The following is a 22,362-nucleotide window of genomic DNA, read 5'->3' on the forward strand; positions in this document are numbered from 1 at the left end:
ATTTACCACGAGTACCATGTTTTTACCATGCCTCAGAGACAACACTATTTTGTCAAGTGGCTATCATAGCATTATCAGAGAGAGCTTCCGCCATCATTCAATAAATATATTAAAATTAACTGCATGTCGTTTAGCAACACAAGTGATGTTCATAAAACTTGAATACATTAGCTCACCCATGAACATGACTTCTGTCCGAATCCTTCGGATTGCTTTCCATCGGCTGTGGACTCCCATGATCCCACGCTCATTCACAGCATCATCGAGCTACGCCTCTGTTATCAATAAGCGACTTCTAGTGCTCCAAACTTGGTAGCACTTTATAATAACTACACGCTATGAAGCATTAGTTAAGCATTAGTAAATAGTTAATTCATCATTTATAAAGCATTAATAGACATTATTAAGCAGTTTATAAATAACGCTATAAATGCTTTATACTTGATTTATAAGCATATCTATAATGTGTTTAATAATTGTATTTTCATACTTTATAAATGATCAATTTATCATTTCTAAATTAAGGGTTACATTATTTACAAACCTGTTATTTAGGAGTTGTCAGTGGTTCATATGATCATTTAGAAAGTGTGAGTAAAGGATTAATAAACTATTTAAATATACATTTATACATCTTATTATTTAGACATATAATAATAGGGTAATATACAAAATATTCCTTCATAACAAAGCCAATAAAGACTGAATTCTTAGACTGCATTTCTTCTTTCCAGATGAAGAGATCTCTCAGACAGACGAGCAAAGTGGAGACTTCATGGAGGATCTCATTTTCAAGCTCCGTGGTAATGGAGAGAACATAATAATAATATACTTATGTATCAAAAGATTAGATTCTGGATGGCATCAGTGAAATAGACCACTATATGATGATCATATCTTTATCATCAAGTAACACAATCATCTGATCACATTTTCTCTTGCTTTTCTTGCCATAACAACCACAGTTACAGTTAATTTAAAATCCACTGACCCTGTTGAAAACTTGTGTGTAGTTTTAGCACTTGATTAAAAAAAAAGGTGTAGATCAGGGGTCTCCAAACTCCAAACTCGGATTAGCGTGTTCATGTGTGTTTATTTGGAGTTAGAGCTAAACTCTGCAGGACAGCGGCCCTCCAGGACCGAGTTTGGAGACCCCTGGTGTAGATGAACCACATTGCATTGTAGATTGTGATCAAACCCACATTCTGGACACCTGATTTAATACACACAAATTCTCAATGAATTACAGGATTCCACTTAAAAACCTCTTGCTTGCCACAAATCGATGCTCAAGTGACTCTTATTTAAGACATTAGTTTCTCATTTCCTTCTCTTGTAATCTAGCACGCTTTACTGTGAGAATGTTTGTAAAGCAGTGCATTACCATTGACCAGATCCCTTAGCATTAACATTTTGAATTACCCTTTGGTGTTTTAAAAATTCTGTAAATGAAGAAAACATTTTGTTAACATAACCTGTAATAATATAAAAATGTAATTTACAGCTGGTAAGTACAATCTGATCTTCAACTTAAAGAATTTTAAACTGTCCAGATACAAAACCAATGTTACATACAAAATATTCCTTCATAATAAGACAATAAAGACTGAATTCTCAGACTGCGTTTTCTCTTTCCAGATGAAGAGATCTCTCAGACAGACGAGCAAAGTGGAGACTTCATGGAGGATCTCATTTTCAAGCTCCGTGGTAATGGAGGAACATAATAATAATATACTTATGTATCAAAAGATTAGATTCTGGATGGCATCAGTGAAATAGACCACTATATGATGATCATATCTTTATCATCAAGTAACACAATCATCTGATCACATTTTCTCTTGCTTTTCTTGCCATAACAAACACAGTTACAGTTAATTTAAAATCCACTGACCCTGTTGAAACTTGTGTGTAGTTTTAGCACTTTTTTCTCTTTCCAGATGAAGAGATCTCTCAGACAGACGAGCAAAGTGGAGACTTCATGGATGATCTCATTTTCGAGCCCCATGGTAGTGGAGAGGACATCATGGCCCGTATGACTCTACCTGTCATTGCCACTCATTATCTGGACAGCACCAATCAGTGGGAGAATGTTGGCATGAGCCGCCGTAATGAAGCCATTAAACATATCAACACAGGTCAGCAGGATACAACAGATATAAAGAAAATCAAACAAATAAAAAAAAATGATCTCCTGAAAACTTTCGTTCAAAAGCATAAAACATAGGTAATAAATAAATATTCTTTCTTTATCTTTTTTGTATTAAGGTTATCAGCAGCAGCTGAGGTACCGTAAATCTGATGGATCCTACGCTGCCGGGGAAGACAGTCCGAGCAGCACATGGTAACGCCATTTTTGCTTTGTTTCATGCCTGATTTCTCCTGTTATATATATTTATATTTAATATTGTTTTTAAAAGTAATAATAATTATAACTTGTTATTCATTTGAATTCTGTATATCCTTCTGTTTGTCTGTTGAAGGCTGACTGCATATGTGGCTAAAGTCTTCGCCATGGCCGGTAACTTAATTGTTATAGAGGATAATGTGCTCTGCAGCGCCGTCAAGTGGCTGATTCTCCACAAACAACTGGCAGACGGATCATTTAAAGAGGATTCACATGTAATTAACAGAGAGATGGTGGTAAGTTGAATGTTGTCTGTTTGTGTTCACCTGTCAAACATTGGATTTTGGTTGAAAATGAAAATTGGTTTAACATCTAAATCCAGCGTTTGTTTGACGTCAAGCTCCAACGTTGGGCAGACGCTGAATTTTGGTTGGAATAACATAATAGACAAAATTTGTAACGGTCTGATAGGTAAGATCTAAACCACTTTAATGCTTGTCCCTGAATATAAGTGTAATTTAACACCGCTCTGTGTTCATATGGGAACCACCAGCAGGGTGTTAAAGTAACACTGAAGCAGTGTTAGAGTTAATAAGATACTTAAGTGATTCATTGAGTGATGATCGTTTGATTATTGAAGACACCTGATGATAATGAGCAGAATCACTGAAGGAAAGAGAAACACAAGAACTACAACTGACTTCAGCCACAGCTTTAGATCAAATCAATTGAAGACATTAAATCTCTCTTATTACAAACCAGACTGACTTTATTACTGTCAGACCTCTACAGTTCTTCTTGAATTACACCGGGGAATTTACTGTGTCACAACTCTTTCAGTAGTTTAGTTGTTATTGGATCCAATAAACATGTTGTTGGTTTAGATGCAATACGTTTATTTAACTCTTCCTGTCCTATAGTTGTAAAGCACAGCAACAGTTCTTCAGTAGTGATAATTGGGGGTGAAAAAAATAATCATAAAAAGCTGTCAAAGGTATAATTTATAATTATATTCCTGACTAATGGAATATTTTTGGAGGCTGATTATTTGATAATCTGGCCACTATTCTAAATTAAAATCTTGGATTGTTTTGGTTATTTTCTATTAGTTTATGGATATGCTCGGCCCTGGCTGCCTTTAGAGCCTTTTAGAGAAGTGCTTTCTTTCCATGACATTTTGAAGATCTTTGCAACACAAAGAGGTATTAAATGATTAAAAACACACATAATCAGATTTTGTTTGTGATATAGTGTGTTTATTTATGCTTTATTCCAGGGTGGCGTACAGGGTAAAGATGCCGAAGCCTCTCTGACGGCCTTTGTTGTGATTGCCATGCAAGAGGCCAGAGATATCTGTCCAGAATCAGTTGGTGTAAGTGAATGTGTTTCACCAACAGTGGTGGCTCGTGGATTTTAAAATAGAGGAGTTTGTCATTTTAGTGGTCTGTACAGCAAATTTCCCAGTGTTAAATTAACACTGCTCAGTGTTTATATAATCCACACCGTTATACGTGTGATGAGTAACACTGAAGCAGTGTTGAAGTTAATTAGGTAATTAAGAGATTAATTGAGTGATGATTGATCATCAATGCTGTTAACAAGCAGAATCACTGAAGGACAGAGAAACAACTACAACTGACTAATGCTGTGTTCAGCGAATAGAGCATCAAAATCGCGTCTAGTTGGACGCTTGAACATTTTGAATCCATTCGCGCATCCACAGCGAATTGGACGTGCGTATAAATTGAGCATTTGAAGCGAAATAGACGTGCGTTTAAGGTGCTCCAGGAGAAATATGTCATAAAACACCACTCTGCCTCTTTTCATTTTCATTAAACATATATATTAAGCATTAATAGTCACACAAATGTGGTCCAGGCAACTCCTACATTATCTTCACTGCATGTATGTTTAAATATCCTTAAAATATAAAGTTATGAAACTTCTCTTTGCCCTCAGTCAAAACGATTTGGCAGACAACAAATTATAGATTCATGACACCAAAGATCAGCCGTTAGATCTACACAAGATGCACCACTACAGGACATCAGAGCCAGCGGCAGACGCCAGAAGGACTGGCCGAGGAAAGGCTGCTCTCGCCGGGGTTATGAGCGCTGAGCGCCCGGTGATCGCCTGGATCTCACAACTCCAAAAACATACGATTATTTTTTTAAATAGGCGCTCTCTTTATAAATAAACCACAGATTTGAGCTTTAAACAACTACATTCCCACCTGAAAAAGTCTTAAAACTACATTTTGTGACACAATAGTAGTATTTTTAAATTATGCAGGGTTTCTCATCATGTCACTTTACCACGTGACGGCAGCAAGCAGGCTTCTGATTGGTTAACGCAGAGCGAATTGAAGGCACAGTTCAGATTTTTCAACTCGGGCGTCAGGCGCGAATTCGCTTCAAAAACGTAAATGCACAAAAAGCACTTTGCGTCCAATTCGCGCGAACGAGGCGGAATCGCGTCAACGCGCCTTTCCATTGACTTAACATTGAAATCACTCGCTCCTGACGCTCTATTCGCGTTTGGTGTGAACGCAGCATAAGAGCTTTAGATTAAATCAACTGTAGATAAAAGACGACATTAAATCTCTGATGATCTCAGCAGAGGAGGATTAAACAACTCCACAAACAGCATTACCAGCTTCACACATTATTAACCAGATTGACGTTATTTCTGTTTTAATGAAAATAATAGTTTAATTTATCATTTGTCACCATGATGGAGATAAGTGTTTTTTTTAGTTGGGCTCTTGACCCTTTACTTGTTAAGTGATGATGACAACATAATCATCATGTAGAGGCCAAAATCACTGTTCTCATTCAGAGTCTGATGCTCTGGTTATAGAGTTGTAATGTGTTATTAACTTTTGTTTTATTCATATTAGTAATCATGTGATTCTGCTAGCGATGGGAAGTTCGGTTCTTTTCCGCGAAGCGGTTCTTTCGGACAGTTCGTTTCAATGATCCTGCTCAAAAAAACGGTTCACCGGTTCTTTTACGTCATCACGTAATGACATCATTTCTATCATCCCGGCGGATGAAAATACATTAAAACACATTCATATAAAGTAATTTGTAATCATAACTTAGTATAATAATAATAAAAAGTATTGTCATCATCATCTTGGATAAGTTCTTACATTTACGTTTCGCAAAAGCACTTGAAACCTGCATTTCGCTACTCTGAACAAATGACACGCATTCTCAGCTCATCGGTTCTCATCGAACGTGTCCGAAATAAATGATTCTCGATTCTGTACTGATGATCTGGTAGTACACGCATGCTCAGCTCATCGGATCATCGGTTCTCTGTATCGAACGTGTCTGAAAGAAACGGTTCGTTCAGATTCGAGAACTGTTAACTCGAGAACGGCTGTACGTTCGGTAGTATACGCGCATGCTCAGTATCAGCTGCTCGTGAGTTCTCATCAGTTCTCTCAGCACAACATGTCTCAGTTCAGTGAACTGTTGGAGTTACTAGTAACATATACTTCAGGATATTAGTTTATTTCTAGTCGGAGGGCCTGTCACTCATGTCAGAAAGTTAATAACTTTAGTAACTTATGGATTAGCGCTGACTCGAGACGCGAACCGCTGAACTCGGCATTAAACACACACAGACATCAAGAATCAGCGTATGTATCTCAAAAACGTATACATCTGTTTTGGTCCTCATTTTTTAAATACCACAAATGTGCTAATAATGTGAGCATATTATTAATGTGAACTTATTTCATTTAAGTCTACTTGAAGTAACTGAATTATCTGAATTAAACAAAATCATTAAAACTAGACATTTCAAGTTAAATTAAATCTAGTGATGGCAATTTCAAAACACTGCTTCATGAAGCTTTGAAGCTTTACAAATCTTCTGTTTCGAATCAGTTGGATCGGAGCGTGTATCAAACTGCCAAAGTCATGTGATTTCAGTAACCAAGGCTTTGTTACGTTATTAACGTTTCAAAACACTTCACTGTCAATGGTTCACTGCTAGGGGGCGATGATCTCTGTGAACCCATGAATCATGAGAAGTCACTGAGAACCATGAAGTGTCTGTGGGTTTTACCTGATCTCTGTTCAGTTTTATACATTTGTAGACATTTTAATTAGATGTTAGTATAATTAAAAGGAATAATAATAGTCTCTTATTGGCTTGTTTATCTGAACCATCCATGGAACAAACAAAACGAGCCCTGAGAATTGTTGTGGAGACGGGTGTCAGACTCATTCGAAGTTTCGACACAATATGGCACATTTGCTTCAACTGTTTTAGTGTTTCACAAAGCCTTGTCTGCCTATCACCAATTAAATCTCTTGCAGAAAACTGCCAGCTAACAACAGCACACAATGCGAATGTGCGATTGAAACCAGATTTTCACTGCACCAGAGATTTTCACTGCAGCAACTACAGAGTTACTGCCTTTTAAATAAAACATGCAGCATATCATCAGTGTTTCTTGGTCTTCTGCTGGTTTTAAGCACAGGCTCTACTCTTCAGCTCAATGGTGACACACAAAACTCAGACAACAGAATGTTTATAGTAAAAATAACACAGTGCTGCAGTGAGATAATTAAGTGGATTTGTAAGTGATTGTTGAGCATTAATGATGAACACCTGCGGTTAGCAAGCAGAATCACTGAAGGAAAGAGAAAAACGAGAACTACAACTGAATTCCAGCCATCACGCATTATTACTCTTATTACTAACCAGTTTGACTTTATTTCTGTCATACGTCTACAGAATATTTCTTGAGAATTAACAGAGGTTTAGATATTGAGGTTTAATTGAAAAGGTTTGGTTTGATCATTGATCGTTGTTTCAATTTAATTTTCAACTAAATATCCAAATTAATCTAATTAGTAAACTAAATTAACTATATAACCTAAATTACTGATCTGCCCACATTGTCACTGTATGATAATTGAAATGAGCTGATGACATCACTGTTTTCTTAGGGGCGGCTGTACGGCCGAATCAGATTCTGTTGCATTATTTTCCGGTTTAACACTGTGACTCTGCTTTGAAACAATCTGCATTGTTAAATAAAGTTGACTTGACTTGACTCTCATGACAAAGTAATCTAAAGAATTGTAATTGGTGAAATCATACAGTTAACATTAAATAACATTGACGAGTTAGTCAATGATACTGCTGTAGGAGGTAGATCTCAGAACTTCTATCCTCTTACACACACTTTTATAGAGACTGCATGAAAGTATCAGGAAGGCTGTTGACTTCTTAGAAGGTCGACTTCCACAACTGACAAATCCTTACGCTGTTGCGATGACGTCCTACGCCTTGGCCAATGCCGGCAAACTCAATAAAGACATCTTGATGAGGCATTCCACCCAAGGAGAAGGTCAGTCACTGCAACGTCAACAATTTGTGTTTTTTTCTTTATACAACATTCAGCAATGAAACAAACCCAAGTGGAAATTCTTAAAGAATTATACAAGTTTTCAACAGCAACAGTCCTATTTCTGTTCCTGATTTGTGTTTGAATCAGCCGGCAGGTTTTGGACTGTCGCTGGACAGCCCTATCACTCACTCGAGGCGACGGCCTATGCTGTGCTGGCGCTTGTGAAGGCCAAAGACTTTGATAAAGCAGGAGAGGCAGTGCGCTGGCTGGGCAGACAACAGTCTCATTATGATGGTTTTTCCACCTTACAGGTACACTAACATCTCATCATCTGACTGTAATAAACAGGCGCAGAACTTGTATTTGAACTTGTGAACTTATGCTTTCCAGGTGACCATCATGGTGTTCCAGGCTGTGGCAGAGTATCACACGCAGGTGAAGGACAGACAAAACTTCAATCTGGTCGTGGAGCTGTCAGTGGCAGGAAGAAAACCTGTCAAATATACTATTAAAAGAGGCAATGTGCATCTTACATGGTCAGACAAGGTGAGGAGTAACTCTTCCTCCTGTTTCAAATTGTGTGCTGCTCATGACAATTGGATGTTTTGAGGAATTTTGGGAGTTTTGTTATTCGTCATCCATAATTTTTAATTGTCTACATCAATAGTGTTGTGTTTGGACAATAAAATCATCGGGTATCTCTGTTACATCATGGATTGATTATAATGATAACATCTGCGTTCACTCAACAGGTGGACATAAACAAGGACTTCAATGTGACGGCTAGAGGAACTGGAACAGCCACTCTCTCAGTGAGTGTTCATGAGCGTTTATACAGTCAACAGCGAGAATAAAAGGGCTTGAACATCTAATCTGAGACGTGCTGCTCTTTTCAGGTTCTGACGCTGTACTACGCCAGACCTGTTGAGAAGAAGTCTGACTGTACATTCTTTGATCTGACTGTTAAAATGGAAAAAGTTCCTGAAAGTTAGTAACCCCTAATGTACCTTTTATGTATTGAATCTTCTTTCACTATTTTAATGACTTTTTATTCCCTTTAGTAAAACAAGAAGGAGCCATTGAAACCTACAAGCTCACTATGGACTTCCTGTATGTGAACAAATTTCTTAATACGTTATTTTTTTTATGTCAATCAATGTGTCAATCTTAACTGCATTGAATCAACATCACGTTTGCACCCACAATTAATCCAGAAAGCAATGGTAATTGCATTGAACCAATTTGGTTCAACATTATGCTTACACTCTCAGAAAATGAAACCACACAGCCTGAAATCAACTGAAGATAAAATAAGACAATACATCTCTCAAGATCTCAGCAGAAGCTCTTATTGCGAATTAACAGAGGTTTAGATGTTGATGTTTTATTGGAAATCACCACTATGGAGATCGGTGTTTCCTTTAGTTGGGCAGTTTGACTCTTGGCTTTTATGTGAGTTTGTGGTTTTTGGTAACAGTGTTAACAAAACGCATAATTTGTTACCAACATCACATTGTAACATTGATTCAGTTCCATAACCATTGTTTTTTGGGTGAAATTTCAACATTAATTGTAGGTGCAAACGTGACGCATTAACATTGATTTATCATTGTTTCGATGGTTGCTTGCTATCTGGGTTGTTTACTTGATAAGTGTTTGACATTTGCATCATGAACATGATTATTAGCGGCAGCTGATTTACCACCATGATCTAGATAATGACTCCAGCAGAGATTTCAGACGAGCAGCTCTGTTCCCTTTCAGTCAGTCGTACGTCGGACGTCACAGACGAATTGGGATTACTTTAGGGAGCCCCTATCAGCTTCGAGATATAGAGAACAGGCCAATGGGCCATTGGCGTGCGAGATTTGCAAATCATTTGCAAATCATTTGAAGTGATTTGCAAATTTTTTTTTTCTTCCCTTCTTCCCTGAAGTGATTTGCAAATTCTTGAATCGGTCCCTTAAAGAAATGCCGTTCAGAATGCTAAACGCAGAAACGCATCTTCAGGTGCATCTATCCCCAAGATTGGTTAGCAACGATCGACCTGAAGGACGTGTAATTTCATGTCTTGGTTTTCCCTCGACGCAGACCGTTCCTACGCATTGTGTTTCAAGGGATGGGCACATCAGTACAGAGTCTTACCCTTCAGGCTGTCCCTGTCGCCCCGTCTCTTCACGAAAGTCGCGGAGGTGGCCATTGCTCCCATGAGAGAGCATGGGGCACCTCAGCCGGTTGGGGTTTCAGGTCAAGGGAGAAAAGAGCAAACTCTGCCCCACGCAGAGGATCTCTTTTCTCTGTACGGAGCTGGACTCGGTCGGTCTGACAGCACGCCTCACCAAGGAGCGCATCCAGTCTGTGTTGAACTGCTTGAACTCGTTCAAACGCAGGACAGTGGTACCACTGAAACATTTTCAGAGGCTCCTGGGGCATATGGCATCCGCAGTCGCAGTAACGCCGCTGGGATTGCTTCATATGAGGCCGCTTCAACGCTGGGTACTCGGCCGAGTCCCGAGATGGGCGTGGCTCAGCAGAACCCTCCGTGTCCAAGTGACGCTGAGATGCCGCCAAACCTTCAGCCTGTGGTCGGTCCCTTCGTTTTTACTGGCAAGAGTGCCTCTAGGACAAGTGTCCAGGCATGCTGTTATCTCCACGGATGCCTCATCCACCGGCTGAGGCACCACGTACAACGGGCTTGCAGTTTCGGGTCTGTGGACGGGGCCTTAACTGCAATGGCATATCAATTGCCTGGAGTTGTTAGCAGTTCGTCTTGCACTCAGCCGCTTCAAGGAGCTGCTCAGAGGCAAGCACGTTCTGGTCCGTACGTCAAAGAAAACAGGGTGGTCTCCTCTGGAGTCAGAAGCATCTGAGGTCGCTTCATGCCCTTCACATTCCGGCCTGCTCAATCGTGCAGCCGACGAGCTCTCACGTCAGCAAGTGTTCACGGGAGAGTGGAGACTCCATCCCCAGGTGGTCCAGCTGATCTGGAGTCGCTTCGGGACCACACAGGTAGACCTGTTTGCCGCCCCGGACACGACCCACTGCCAGTTGTTTTATTCCCTGACCGAGGGGACCCTCGGCTCGGATGCTCTGGCACACAGCTGGCCCCGGGGCCTACGCAAATATGCGTTTTCCCCAGTGAGCCTTCTTGCACTGACACTGTGCAACGTCAGGGAGGACGAGGAGCAAGTCCTGTTGGTTGCCCTGTATTGGCCCAACCGGACTTGGTTCCCGGAACTAGTGCTCCTCGCGACAGCGCCTCCTTGGCCCATTCCTCTGAGGAAGGACCTCCTGACTCAGAGATGGGGCACCCTTTGGCACCCGCATCCGGACCTCTGGAAACTCCATGTCTGGTCCCTGGATGGGACACGGAGGTTCTAGGTGGCCTGCCACAGAATGTGGTAGACACCATCGCTTCCGCTAGAGCTCCCTCTACGAGGCACCTCTATGCGTTGAAGTGGAACCTGTTCGTTGATTGGTGTTCTTCTCGCCGAGAAGACCCCCGGAGATACTTGATCATTTCAGTGCTTTCCTTCCTTCAAGATGGGTTGGAGTGAATGCTGTCTTCCTCCACCTTCAAAGTTTATGTTGCCGCTATCGCCGGAAACCATGACATGGTAGTTGGGAAGTTTGTTGGGAAGCACGATCTGATCGTCAGGTTCCTGAGTGGGGCGAGGAGACTAAATCCGCCTTGCCCTCCCTCTATACCCTCTTGGGACTTAACTCTGGTGCTAACCGCACTACAGAGAGCGCCCTTTGAGCCTTTGCAGTCAGCAGAGTTGAAAATCCTGTGTCTAAAGACAGTACTCCTGACTGCATTGGCCTCTATCAAGAGGGTAGGGGACCTGTAGGCATTTTCGGTCGACAAATCGTGCCTGGAGTTCGGGCCTGGTAACTCTCATGTAATCCTGAGACCATACGTAGGGAGCTGTACCGTGGAAGAATACACATATGGGCACTGGATATGTGCCCAAGGTTCCCATCACTCCCTTCCGGAACCAGGTGGTGAGCCTGCAAGCGCTGCCTTCGGAGGAGGCAGACCCAGCCCTAGCTTTTCTATGTCCGGTCCACGCCCTGCGGACTTACGTCGACAGAACGCAAAGCTTCAGGACCTCAGAGCAGCTCTTCATCTGTTACGGAGGACAGCAGAAGGGAAAGGCTGTCTCCAAGCAGGGATGGCCCACTGGATAGTGGGTGCCATCGTCTTGGCGTATAAAACCCAAGACGTGCCCTGCCCGCTCGAGTTAAGAGCCCCCTCCACTAAGGGTGTTGCTTCTTCCTGGGCGTTGGCTCGTGGTGCCTCGCTGACAGATATTGTAGAGCTACGGGTGCTCGCTTCCCATAGTCAGTAACACCGGAGTGTCCGTTCTAGTGTCGGCTTGCTGCGCCATTCCCTTCCCCATGGAACGGATACGTGCGCTTATCTGCTCCAGTCGAGTTCCCCTAAGGATAGGCGAACCCTGTCGAGTCCTCCGCAACCCGCGGCAGTCGGATGTGGCGGAGCATCCGACGCCAGGTTTAACACTCGTATGCATTGGTGGAACTTGTGTTGAGCCACCCCTGGGACTTCCGTATGTTGCACTGCCCAAGGCCAGTCCATACGTGTATTCTCCACATGGTAACTCCCTCCGGGCATGATGTGGCTTCCGCAGTGGCCCTCCGGGCACGCTTCCCAGGGTTATCCAATAGTCTGCTGAGTGGGTCTTGCGGAACAGCAGTGTGACTCTCCCTGCATGAGTTTTCCCATCCGCAACAGACGGGGTCTGAGGGGCTCTTCGCTGGCCACTGGAAGTGGTAGTAACTGTGGCCTTTTCCAAAGGGATCCCAATTTGTCGGTGACGTCCGACGTATGGTAACCCTCGTTCCCTGAAGGAGGGAACAGAGACGTACGTCCCGTCACCATAGTTGCTGTACCATCACTGCATGGCCGAGTCACTAGTTTGGCTGCTCAGTGAAAAACAATAGTGCGCTGCTCTCGCTTCCTGTTTATACCCGCAGTGCGAGGTGGAGCGCGAGATGCAAATCTCGCACCCCAATGGCCCATTGGCCTGTTCTCTATATCTCGAAGCTGATAGGGGCTCCCTGAAGTGATTCCAATTTGTCGGTGACGTCCGACGTACGTCTTACCATACGTAACCGAGACGTTTTATATAAAAATGAAAGAAATCTGACATCAAGTGGACTCGGGTTTGCATCAAAAGCTCAAGTGTGAAAGCAGCCTTAAACACACAGTAGATGAAGTAAAACTGAAGACTTACAGAACCTGCTAATAAAATCTGCTCTTTATCTCCATCTTTACAGCTTCAAAAACGATGAAACCGATGCCACTATGACTATTCTGGAAATTGGCATACCGACAGGATTTGATGTCGAAGAAAAGGATCTTGAAGAGGTATTATGATGATAAACTGATGCAGTGATGCCTCACATTTTTAGAAGAGGAATCTAACACACATCTGCAGATAGGCCCTAAAACATTTTGGTCATCATGTGATACATTGAGCTTTTTTCTCACTTTCTTGCTCTCAGTTGTCTTCAGGAAAGGAGAGATACATTCAGAAATATGAGAAAAATAAAGAGCTGTCAGAGCGAGGATCCGTCATCCTCTACTTGGCTAAGGTATTTCAGCAGACTGTGTCGCCTGATGATGTCAAAAACAGATTTGTTTTCTTTTGATCTGGAAACCTTGCGTTTTGCTTAATATCACAGTATTGTTGAATTCTTGATTCTGATTGGCTGACAGATGCTCAGTAACTGCAAGGCCATGTGGTTCCACATAACTGCATATTCACCTGTGTGTACATTACAGACGCCATATCAGAATCATATTTCACATGATACAGAAGAGAATATGCTAATTGAAATATAGCCAATTATGACTTGCCTGTGACTATAAAACATTTATGTGTATTTTGTTTTATGCAGAACAGAAAACTGTCTTTGTGGTATAATAGCAGCTATACATTGTTAAATCTAGGGATGAAACGGTATGGAAATTTAACATCACGATTATAGTGACCCAAATTATCACGGTTATCAGTATTATCACGGTTTTCTTCAAATTAGATGAAAGTGTTCAAAAAGAACCGATGCACACACTTAAAACATTTCAACAAGTTTTATATTTGGAAATCAACAAACAACAAATAAATAAAGCAGCTCTATGCACTTTTTTAAGCTAGATTCTATTCTGTGGGATTTCCTTCCTTATAATGGCCGTCATCAATAACAATGCATAATGCATAAATAATAATAAATTGTCGTAAATATAATCTCTAATATTATCTCTGTAAATATATTCTCAAGCAATATTCTCATCAGTGTTCAGCAATGATGCATTTAAATCTAGCATATTTTGTGTAAGAGCCCAAACAGTATCCTAGTGAAATAATGCATATCCATATTTCCCTATGATTTGACAGTTTATTTGATTAAATATCAAAATGTGTGTATCATACCTGACACCTAAATGATCACTTTACAGTCAGTTTTATGACTGTCATTCTCTGCAAATGCTATTGAAGTTTGAAACGTGTATAACGTTACCAATGTTGTGTGTAACTTTAGAGACGGTCCCTAAATTCACCAGCGTTATGCCAGTCATATCAGATGCGCTCATGGATGCGCTGTGGTTCTGCTGTGTTTTTTAAAACTATTTTCGCTGCTGAAATAGAACAAAAACGGTCAACCACTGTATGATGAATGAATCTCTTGCGTACATAGCACGTTTATCTCTGCTTTGAGTGTAGATTTCAGTGAGAGCGACGCGCGCTCTGAAGAAAACTCTGGCTAATCTGAACGCCTCTGATCATTAGATATCGCATTCATAAACTCAATAGAAACACGTGTGAGTGGTTATAATGTGCAACGCGATTATAACAGATGGCTTTTGAGAAGACTATAATAAGTTTAACAGCCAGAGTGGCTAGTGTGCAGCCGAGATAACGTTAAGTTACACCCGCAAATGGCGGTTGTTAATGTCAAGCCCTGATTATTATCCCTTAAATGTCACCCTAGTCTTGTCTGAATTTGTTTGTTCGCTTCACGTTATTATTTCCCAGACGTAGTTTTGGTATTGAGGTCAAAGTCCACTTGCCTTGCTTTCGTAGTTTTGAAGCGTTCCCCCTATTACAGCGACTTTCTTCTGGCATGTTCTGCAGACAGGGTGACCATTTGCGATTAAGTTTCCCTCAGGACTTTTGTAAAAGTCAAAATATGACCACACCTCAGATTTGGTCCTTTTAGAGGCTGAACAATCTCCAGAGTGCTGTCACTGCCTTCTGCCATTTCTCCTCATTCAAAAAACAGCGCTGCGATGTGCCTGCGTCAGACTGACTGGACAAGATTTACCGCGAGTTTTCACATTCGTGATAATCGCACGCGGTTTTAATGATAATTAAATTTTATACGATATTACTAACCGTCACTAAATTTGATCGTGGTTTATCGTGAAACCGGTAATCGTTTCATCCCTAGTTAAATCGCATATCATATGCAAATTAGTGCTGTCAAAATTAGTGCGTTGACGCATGCGATTCATTTTTTCAGTTTAACACATTAGAAAAAAATCGGATGCTGCGTTAATTGCGTTAAATATTGTCATCCTTGGGCTAGCGTTACATTATATGATCATGCTCTTATTCATTCAAATGCTTTTAAACCATCCAAGCACCACAAGACGAGAGAACACGCTGTTTGTGAACGTCCTGAGTGCATCTCAATCAGCTTCCTACCTTCCTAGTGTAATGGAGGCCAGCTAGTAGTCGCTGTGCGAGTAAACCTCACTCCTAAGAGCCTCCGACTCTCATGCTGGCGAACCCGAGTTCGAGTCCCGCAAAGAGCGGACAGTTGGAACAGGAGTGGTTATACTAGGTCGGTATATCTTGTACATGAATGTGGCCGACTCTCTGATCAGTGGCCTGACTACTGAACTAGGGAGCTGATTGAGACGCACTCCTCATATACACAACGAACAAAAACGCACAGAATTATGCCAAATATATTATTTTATTATTATTTTATTTATATTATTCTACTTTTATTATTTATTTTTTATATTTTATAACATTAACATATTTATATTATTTTACATATCTCGTGTGGTGTGCGCTTTTGTCTCAATGGTTCATGGCTATTTAACGAAGACTTTTTAGGCTAATTTAACAAGGCTATTTAGGCTAATGATTGTGTGCGTGTATATATATATATATATATATATATATATATATATATATAATATATATATATATTAATATATATATATATATATATATATATATATATATATATATATATATATATATATATATATATATATATATATATATATATATATATATATATATATATATATATATATATAAATAGCCTATACATATAATTATTTATATTTATGTTATTTATATTACATAAATAATTTTTACATATTATATTATTATATTATATTAGGCCTATTTTTACATATTTATATTAATTTATATATAGGCTATATGCCTATCTCGTGTGCGCTTTTGTCTCAGTGGTGCTATTTAACGAAGGCTATTTAATTTAACAAAGTGTCGATTCTCACACTACCGTGATTGTATATTACTTATTATTTATATTTATATTACATATTTTTACATATTCATATTAATTTATATTTCTCGTGTGCGCTTTTGTCTCAGTGGTTCAAATATTTAACGAAGGCTATTTAATTTAACCAAGTGTCGCACACTACTGTGATTGTAAGCCTGCCAGACGGATATCTTTTTCGATAGCCTTTTAATGAAATTGGAATTTCAGAATCACATAGCCTAATTATATTTAATTGCCTACAATAGATTATTTATTGATTATATTGAATGAAATTTCGCAGGCCCAGCTTATTTGTAGTCAATCTTTGCCAAACAGAGTTGGAAGAGAGTTAAACTTACCAGTAGGCTACTAAGGAGTGCTGAGGCAGGTCCAGCTCAGTTTGTTCTTTCCGAAGCCGTTGTCTTTTTTGTTGCCAGCTATAGGAGAAAGCGGTCACCAGCGGTCGACACAAACCCATGGCCCGGGCGGTGCGTTCTTTTTTTGCTTTTATCACTTCTATCTCCCTACCCGCTATTGTCGGCTGCGCAACCATGTGAGAGAATTGTGTTAAGCACGTGCAATTAAAAACTGAGGTGCTGCTTATGCGCCTGTATTTTTGCTTTAGTAAAACTAAATTCAAATTATAGGCTACAAGACATTACACAGGTACAAATGAAATGTTATAATGGAACATTGCGCTCCCCAACTCGCGAAAGGTCGGATTTGCTTCATCTTTTGATTAAGTTTTGTTTAGAAAACCTTGAATCCATATAAGACACGCATGTCATTAGACACAATCCATGTAATTAGAATCAATGAATCCATGGAATTAGACACAACGTGCACACATGTGCAGGCCAATGTTTGTTTTTTTGTTTTTTTGCGGTGATGGCGGTGACGATCTCAGACCCGCGGTAGGCGTCACGTGACCGCGGTATTGCGGTAATGCGGTAACCGTCCCAGCCCAAGCTTAGTCACAGCAGCCACTAATGATGTCTGTCATTAATGTTTATTTAAAGAAATTGTGCAATTAAGTAATTCTTTTTTGTATCGATTGACAGCACTAATGTAAATATAATAATTGCTAATTTTGACCCCAAATTTTTTTTTTAGATTTCTTTTATGTATTATTATTATTTGTCGCTTGTGCACATTTTAACATGGACAACATCCAGTGTATAATATGTTATGTTATGTAGTCATACATTTGCATTGGCTTCTATATTATTAGGTTTCTCATAAAGAGCCAGAAAGACTGGCCTTCAGAATGCACAAGATGTTTAATGTGGGTCTGCTTCAACCTGCCGCAGTCACAATATATGAATATTACTCACCAGGTGAGAGATCGCTGCACTTGCATAAACACATACACACACTTCTGTTTAATTAAACTTAAGCTCTCAAATTAACATGGTCATGTAGAGACATTAGTTATAAAAAATAAAGGATTGAAAAATTAACACATTTAGTCATGTACATATACACTCACCTAAAGAATTATTAGGAACACCATACTAATACTGTGTTTTTCCCCCTTTCGCCTTCAAAACTGCCGTAATTCTACGTGGCATTGATTCAACAAGGTGCTGAAAGCATTCTTTAGAAATGTTGGCCCATATTGATAGGATAGCATCTTGCAGTTGATGGAGATTTGTGGGATGCACATCCAGGGCACGAAGCTCCCGTTCCACCACATCCCAAATATGCTCTATTGGGTTGAGATCTGGTGACTGTGGGGGCCATTTTAGTTCAGTGAACTCATTGTCATGTTCAAGAAACCAATTTGAAATGATTCGAGCTTTGTGACGGTGCATAATCCTGCTGGAAGTAGCCATCAGAGGATGGGGACATGGTGGGCATAAAGGGATGGACATGGTCAGAAACAATGCTCAGGTAGGCCGTGGCATTTAAACAATGCCCAATTGGCACTAAGGGGCCTAAAGTGTGCCAAGAAAACATCCCCCACACCATTACACCACCACCACCAGCCTGCACAGTGGTAACAAGGCATGATGGATACATGTTCTCATTCTGTTTACGCCAAATTCTGAATCTACCATCTGAATGTCTCAACAGAAATCGAGACTCATCAGACCAGGCAACATTTTTACAATCTTCTACTGTCCAATTTTGGTGAGCTTGTGCAAATTGTAGCCTCTTTTTCCTATTTGTAGTGGAGATTAGTGGTACCCGGTGGGGTCTTCTGCTGTTGTAGCCCATCCGCCTCAAGGTTGTGCGTGTTGTGGCTTCACAAATGCTTTGCTGCACACCTCGGTTGTAACGAGTGGTTATTTCAGTCAAAGTTGCTCTTCTATCAGCTTGAATCAGTCGGCCCATTCTCCTCTGACCTCTAGCATCAACAAGGCATTTTCGCCCACAGGACTGCCGCATACTGGATGTTTTTCCCTTTTCACACCATTCTTTGTAAACCCTAGAAATGTTTGTGCGTGAAAATCCCAGTAACTGAGCAGATTGGGAAATACTCAGACCGGCCGGTTTGGCACCAACAACCATGCCACGCTCAAAATTGCTTAAATCACCTTTCTTTCCCATTCTGACATTCAGGTTGGAGTTCAGGAGATTGTCTTGACTAGGACCACACCCCTAAATGCATTGAAGCAACTGCCATGTGATTGGTTGATTAGATAATTGCATTAATGAGAAATTTAACAGGTGTTCCTAATAATTCTTTAGGTGAGTGTATTCCATAATAAGTGATTTTTGTAGCATGGCTCAATTCAAGCTTGAATGTTTTGATAATAAATAATGTACAGATAATAAAGTCTGTACAGCCTCAGCTGCTGATACAGGCAATCGGGGAGGAGAATCATAAGGAAATTAATGATTCCTCTTCCGATTATTATTAAAGATTGTTTAGTCACATGAATTAAGAGAGATAACATCAAGGTAATGCACATGTCTCTTAGGCAGTGCATGCAAAAGCAGACTTTCAAAAAGCAGACTTGCAAAAGCGGTCTCATTGTTTGACATACACTATATTACCAAAAGTATTGAGACACATCCCTGAGTTCAGGTGTTCAGTCCCTTCATGGCCACAGGTGTATAAATCAAGCGCTAGGCATGCAGACGCTTCTACACACATTAGTGAAAGAATGGGTCGCTCTCAGGAGCTCAGTGAACTCAAGCGTGGTGCCGTGATTGGTGGCCACCTGTGCAATTAGTCCATTTGTGAAATTTCCTCACTACTAAATATTTCACACTCAACTGTTAGTGGGATTATAACAAAGTGGAAGCAATTGGGAACAACAGCAGCTCAGCCAAAAAGTGGTAGGCCACGTAAAATCACAGAGCGGGGTCAGCGCATGCTGAGGGTCACAGAAGTCGCCATCTTTCTGCAGAGTCAACAGCTCCATGCCTCCAAACTTCTGTGGCCTTCAGATGAGCTCAAGAACAGTGTGTAGAGCTTCATGGAATGGGTTTACATGGCCGAGCAGCTCATCCAAGCCTTACATCACCAAGTGCAGTACAAAGCGTGGGATGCAGTGGGGTAAAGCACGCCGCCACTGGACTTAAAAGACAAAGGACATGTCTTCTTCTGCTCTTCTTCTTTCCATGTTTGATTGTCATTGTTGCCGCTCACAAAAACATAGTCACTTTAATGTTCAGATATAGCTACAAGCCTGCATATAGTGTCGTTGAATACTTAAATTAATATCTAGTTCAGAAAGTTATTCTTCGTGGCAGAAGGATAATCTTCCTGAAGATTTGATAAAGAATAAAACTTTCTGAGAGTTTATAAAGATTGTACTGTTGGTTTGTTAGACAAACGGATCAGTTGAATTTGAATTCATTCTTTAAAAGTTATTCTGTAGCCTACTGATTTGGCATATATATTCGTAGTTAATTGCAATCCATTGTTGTTAACTATATTGTACAAATACTTAGGCTGGGTATTTCCCTATTGGGTAATTTAAAGAATCATAGTTTGATCATAACATGTTACTATTAATTATAAATAAATAAATATAAACACCCATAATTCCCTATTGAGCTAATTTAATTTTAATTACGTAAATATAAACACACATTAGGATCCTTTGGAAGGTAATGTTATTTGTAGTTGAGTGATTTCTCCTGTCATCTCACTTACACGCCAGTGGGTGGAGCCAAAGTTCCAATGATGTTGTAGGCATTGATTTTTCTTCTGCAGAGGTGATCTTTCACCTAATTAGGCACATTCCAGGACGAGTAGTTCGCTGGGCTTGATTACAATAAAAGCTGTTTTTGGGGACACAACATTTTTCAACTAAATATCCAAATAAATCTAATTATTAAACTAAATGAACCATATAAACTAAATTACTGATCTAATTACTGTTCTAATGCCCACATTGTCACTGTATGATAACTGAAATGAGCTGATGACATCACCGTTTTCTCCAGAACGGCTATACGGCTGAATAAAATTCTGCATTATTTTCCTGTTTAACACTGTGAAGCTGCTTTGAAACAATCTGCATTGTTAAAAGCGCTATATAAATAAAGTTGACTAACAAGGAAGTTTTCAGTTCTCGAAACCACAGGATATTCTTATAGCATGATGACCTCTTACAAGCTCAAGGAAAATTTGATTTCTCAGTTCATGGCCCCAAAATATATTTATTTGTGGGCTTTTCTCAGCAGAGATTGTTATATAATATTTCTTAAAATGATGTAGCATTTTTCATTAAACGTGTGTATGTGTTTGTGTGTGTGTGTGTTTCAGATGCTCGCTGTACAAAGTTCTACTACCCAGAAAGTGCAGATGGCGCTCTACACAGACTGTGTAAGGGAGATTTGTGCCAGTGTGCAGAAGGTATTGTCACATAAATAATAGTATAAAGTGACCATAACCATGTACTTTTAAACATTCAGTTGTGATGTTTATATTCATGTATATGAATGTGGAAACAAACAAGTGTGTGTGTGTGTGTGTGTGTGTGTGTGTGTGTGTGTGTGTGTGTGTGTGTGTGTGTGTGTGTGTGTGTGTGTGTGTGTGTGTGTGTGTGTGTGTGTGTGTGTGTGTGTGTGTGTGTGTGTGTGTGTGTGTGTGTGTGTGTGTGTGTGTGTGTGTGGGCATGTTTTTGTGAAATATCAGGACACAAATGTGTATAATGACATGGGTATGACACAGGTATTACAAAAAGAGGGTGAAATATGAGGACGTTCCCCATGTCCTCACTTTTCAAAATACTTATAAATCACACAGAACAAGTTTTTTTTCACAGAAAGTGAACTGCACAGTCTCCTGTGAGGGCTAGGTTTAGGGGCAGTGTAAGGGGATAGAAAATACGGTTTGTACGGTATAAAACCCATTACGCCTATGGAATGTCCTCACATTTCACAAAAACAAACGTGTGTGTGTGTGTGTGTGTGTGTGTGTGTGTGTGTGTGTGTGTGTGTGTGTGTGTGTGTGTGTGTGTGTGATTACGATTACAAGTGTATATGTGTGCATGATCATTAACTTCTCTGAATGCAGAAAACTGCACTTACCAGAAGAAAAACAATGTCAAAGAAGATGAACGAATGAATAAAGCCTGTGAAGCTGACATGGATTATGGTAAACACATTCAGTTCTTTGTGTTAATTCATTGTCATGACTGTGATACTTTCATAAATAAAGATTCATTATTTACACACATTGTTCAAAACCTCTTGAAACTGTTGTTTTTTCAGAGGAACACAAAAGGAACAACTGCATAAAGCTTACACATAGAAAAAAAAATTCAGATACACAAAAATCAGACAAAATGCAAAAAGTCAGCACAGAACAGTTGAATAAAAGAGATATGAAGTGTTCACATAGTGACCATATCTGTTAAGCTCCAAACACTTAGAAAATGGATAATCTGACTTGTGCATGTATTCCATGTCTCCAGAAGCCAAATGAAAGTTTTGTGAGCGGAACAGACCCACATTTCTCTGTTAAATCACTGTAAATCTTCCACTGTAAAAACATGAGGGTGTAAATGATGACAATTTCTCTATTTGAGTGAACTATTCTTTAACCATTAAAAAAAAACCATTTTACTTCTGTGTGAAATCCAATCTAATCAGTTATTATGCCAATAACCATATAACATGT

General features: G+C 40.0%; 1 protein-coding gene across 1 annotated transcript in view; it reads left to right on the plus strand.

Annotated features, from left to right (window-relative positions):
* Nucleotides 1–22,362, plus strand: part of LOC307122949 (complement C3-like) — a 104,205-nt gene that overhangs the window by 74,718 nt on the left and 7,125 nt on the right. The window contains exons 26-42 of the mRNA XM_079811293.1: nt 735–803; nt 1,639–1,707; nt 1,941–2,138; nt 2,269–2,344; nt 2,484–2,643; nt 3,624–3,719; nt 7,565–7,721; nt 7,869–8,032; nt 8,112–8,267; nt 8,474–8,533; nt 8,618–8,708; nt 8,783–8,831; nt 13,023–13,113; nt 13,251–13,340; nt 17,509–17,614; nt 21,004–21,093; nt 21,757–21,837. Coding sequence (XP_079667419.1) covers nt 735–803; nt 1,639–1,707; nt 1,941–2,138; nt 2,269–2,344; nt 2,484–2,643; nt 3,624–3,719; nt 7,565–7,721; nt 7,869–8,032; nt 8,112–8,267; nt 8,474–8,533; nt 8,618–8,708; nt 8,783–8,831; nt 13,023–13,113; nt 13,251–13,340; nt 17,509–17,614; nt 21,004–21,093; nt 21,757–21,837 — 1,803 coding nt within the window. The remainder of the gene's footprint in view (nt 1–734; nt 804–1,638; nt 1,708–1,940; nt 2,139–2,268; nt 2,345–2,483; nt 2,644–3,623; nt 3,720–7,564; nt 7,722–7,868; nt 8,033–8,111; nt 8,268–8,473; nt 8,534–8,617; nt 8,709–8,782; nt 8,832–13,022; nt 13,114–13,250; nt 13,341–17,508; nt 17,615–21,003; nt 21,094–21,756; nt 21,838–22,362) is intronic.

This window comes from Gobio gobio (assembly GCF_949357685.1).
Source record: "Gobio gobio genome assembly, chromosome: 3".
NCBI classification, from domain to species: domain Eukaryota; kingdom Metazoa; phylum Chordata; class Actinopteri; order Cypriniformes; family Gobionidae; genus Gobio; species Gobio gobio.